Raw genomic sequence first — 3055 nt, 5'->3', positions numbered from 1 at the left:
GATGTTTGCTTTGAAAATAGGGTCTTTTTTTGCAATGTAATAGTAGTTTATGAAAATGAAAATTAAAGGAGTAATAGAGGAAATTTTAAAAAGGAAAAAAAATTTTAATTTAAAAAAATGATAATAGTAAAAATATATCTAGGAGTTTCTCTGGAGCTGTTGCCGGCAGTGTAGGGTCAGTTCAGTTTCAGATAGTTCCTTGTTCCAGGTTATATTTCTCAAGATCTATAGGCCCCTTCCAATGTAGTCGGTGTTAATGACAGGGATTTTAATCTGTTGCACCTGTCACTTCCAAAGCGGTTCCCTGTGTTTATGTGGCTTCTTCTGTTTGCAGGTCTCTTCAGTGTCTAATTTCCGACCTGACACAAGGGGGCGAAGGTGGTCTCTTGTTTAGGCTCACTTGTTCAGTGGTGCTGTGGGGAGGGAGGAACACTGCAAACAAATGTCACAGGCGTGTGTGGGGCGTGCTCACAGTGTCTCAGCCACACTAGATTTGCCCATACTCACCGCGTGTGTGCTTTCCAAGTCTACATGCTCAGGCTTCAGGTTGCTCTGCAGGGAGCGGGCTCTGGGTTGCATGCACTTCCCATGTCTAAGCTGCTCAGGTTCAGGTTCTCGGGTACTCCACAAAAGCACAGACTCGGTTGGGCCTGTGTTTGTGGCCTTCCGTGATCTGAGCAGCTCAGGCGACCAGCTGCTTGGTGAGCACACTCTCCTAAGGTGCGATGCGACTTCTCACCTCCTCGGTCCCAGCCGCTTGGTTTCTGGGGCACGCCCATCTCCGATGTGCGGTGTGTCTTTTCTGGGGAGCTGATCTCTGGCTGCGACCCTCCCGGTGGATGTTAACCTCCAAGAATCTCAGGAAGTCTTGGTTAGAAACTGGAAGCCTCTTCACAGTTTGGTAGGGCATGCCCTCTCTGGGGCCGAGATTGCCCCTTTCCAGCTCTGGCTGCCCCCCACCTGCCTCCAGCTGGGGATGGCCGGTCTGCAGCCAGCTAGCTCTCCTCTGGCATTCGCTCAGTCCTTTGTTCTGTGAGCAGGCCGGCAGTGCCTTAGGTTTGGGCTCTTCGCGGGATAGTTTTCTCTCTCTTTTTTCCCTCTCTGACTCTTTTTTCCCTCTCTCTCTGGCTATTCCACAGTTTAGGTTTCGCGTTAGCTCCCTCAGATTGCCCTCACGGCATTCAGGCATGGTCCTTACCCTAAGCAAGGCAGCCAGCTCATCCCCATTCAGTCTCTGCTTGCTGGTGGTGGAGGAAAGCATCTGGAGTACTTCTCCTCTGGGAGTTGCTGTTAGGGACGTAACATGTGGGTTTTATTTATTTTTCCTCATGATTTTGTTGCGCTCTGAGATTCCAAAACTCCCCCAGACCCGCCAGTGAGAGGGTTTCCAGGTGTTTGGAAACTTCTCTTTTTAGAATCCCTTCCCAGGACGGATCTCTGTCCCTATTTTGTCTCTCTTTTTATCTTTTATATTTTGTCCTACCTCCTTTTGAAGACAATGGTCTGCTTTTCTGAGTGGCTGATGTCCTCTGCCAACGTTCAGAATTTGTTTTGTCGAGTTTGCTCAGCGTTCAAATGTTCTTTCAATAGATCTGTGGTGGAGAAAGTGGTCTCCCCCTCCTATTCCTCTGCCATCTTTTCCTCACCCCCCCACCCCCCACCCACCACCTCCTTAAGCCTTCTAAAGTCCTGCTCTGCTTAAGGCAGGAAAGTGGTGCATTAGGATGTCTGTTTTTGAATGAGTAGGGACTGCTGTTAATACTCCTATAATATCTCTAATTCAGGTACCAGCCAGACTGGAATTTAAGCAAGAATGAGAAAGCAGAAGACAAAATTCAGATGAAGCCTCTAGTCAAGGGAAATACTTTGGACTCTGAACCTGAAGCAGGAAGCTCAAAGACTCTCAAGAGTCTGTGGTTGCCTGTCAGCAGCACCCCCACCCAGAAATCTGCCCAGATTGTCTATGGATGTGCCTTCCTGCTTGGTGAGCACTGGGATGTCTCTTTGGTCATATTTTGAAACTGACAGGATGGAGTGTGTGTGTGTACTTTGTCAGTGGAGGAGTCTTGCAGATATGATGGCCCTTTCTGATGTTGGTGGTTTCAGAGAGGGATGTGACCCGAGGTCCTGACGTCTTTGTCTCCTGGGTCCAGCCTGTTCTCCTCCTCCTTGACCCTTGCAGTTCTCCTGCTGATTATCCTGAGCCTGATCCTGGCCCAGTGGCCCAGCCAGGTGTTCTCTGGAGACCCCGTGCTCACAACAGTGGCTGTGCTGCTGCTGCTGCTCATCACTGGGGTCACGGCCATCATCTGGAGGCAGCCCCAGGACCCCTCTCCTCTTCCATTCAGGGTAAGTGAACTTTTGTGTCCAAAGTGTCCACCTTGGGTGAATGAGGTCTGTGTCCTTTGATGGCAAAATATCCTTTCTTGGACAAGGAATGAGGGGAGTTACTGAAACCAATGGACTCTTCCCTGATCCACCCTCAGGGCTTTGCATACATAATCTCAGTAGGCACTGAATGCACAGCCCGAGGAGGACAGGAGCCTCCCACCCACGTGGGGTAGGATCTCCCTTTAAGACATCTGAGCTGTGTTCAGTGATGACCTGACTCTGCCCACAGGTCCCTGCTCTGCCTGTCCTTCCACTGGTCAGCATCTTTGTGAATGTTTACCTGATGATGCAGACGACCTCTGGGACCTGGGCCCTGTTTGGCATCTGGAATGCCATTGGTAAGTTGCTTTCTGGGATGAAGAGGTTACTTGAATGACTGGACCCAACATCTTCCTACTATTTCTCCCCACACTGTATCAGACACCATAGGAGGTCTACGGGGCATTTGGAAGTGAGGAGAGCACCTACATTTCCTTCTCATCATATCATCTCCCTTCTAGGGTTTCTCATATACTTTGGATATGGGATCCGACACAGCCTGGCAGGGAACAATCAGCAGCAGCCACCAGCCACCAGCCTCCACCTCCCAGACTCTTGACAAAAACATCCCTGATGCTGAGTCATCTTAACCACAGGAAGTAGAGCTGCAAGGAATCCCTCCATG

The 3055-nt window shown here is 49.8% G+C and overlaps 1 protein-coding gene across 1 annotated transcript; it reads left to right on the top strand.

Moving 5' to 3' along the window:
* Positions 1 to 1440: 1440 nt before the first annotated feature.
* LOC120859505 (cationic amino acid transporter 3-like) lies at positions 1441 to 3055 on the top strand. Its single transcript, XM_040235592.1, has 4 exons — positions 1441 to 1984; positions 2183 to 2349; positions 2621 to 2729; positions 2892 to 3055. The coding sequence occupies exons 1-4, from the start codon at positions 1840 to 1842 to the stop codon at positions 2987 to 2989; spliced, it is 519 nt and encodes a 172-aa protein (XP_040091526.1). The 5' UTR covers positions 1441 to 1839; the 3' UTR covers positions 2990 to 3055.

The sequence above is a fragment of the Oryx dammah genome, unplaced genomic scaffold, assembly GCF_014754425.2.
Source record: "Oryx dammah isolate SB20612 unplaced genomic scaffold, SCBI_Odam_1.1 HiC_scaffold_1319, whole genome shotgun sequence".
In the NCBI taxonomy this organism is placed as follows: Eukaryota; Metazoa; Chordata; class Mammalia; order Artiodactyla; family Bovidae; genus Oryx; species Oryx dammah.
Note: the sequence above shows the minus strand (reverse complement) of the source record. Positions and strands in the feature narration are given on the sequence as shown.

Bases quoted from the DNA above. Each gene is read 5' to 3' on its own strand.
- LOC120859505 (XM_040235592.1), top strand. From the start codon at position 1,840: ATGAAGCCTCTAGTCAAGGGAAATACTTTGGACTCTGAACCTGAAGCA. The intron at 1,985-2,182 runs GTGAGCACTGGG...TGACCCTTGCAG, and splicing joins TGGATGTGCCTTCCTGCTTG to TTCTCCTGCTGATTATCCTG. The intron at 2,730-2,891 runs GTAAGTTGCTTT...TCTCCCTTCTAG, and splicing joins TGGCATCTGGAATGCCATTG to GGTTTCTCATATACTTTGGA.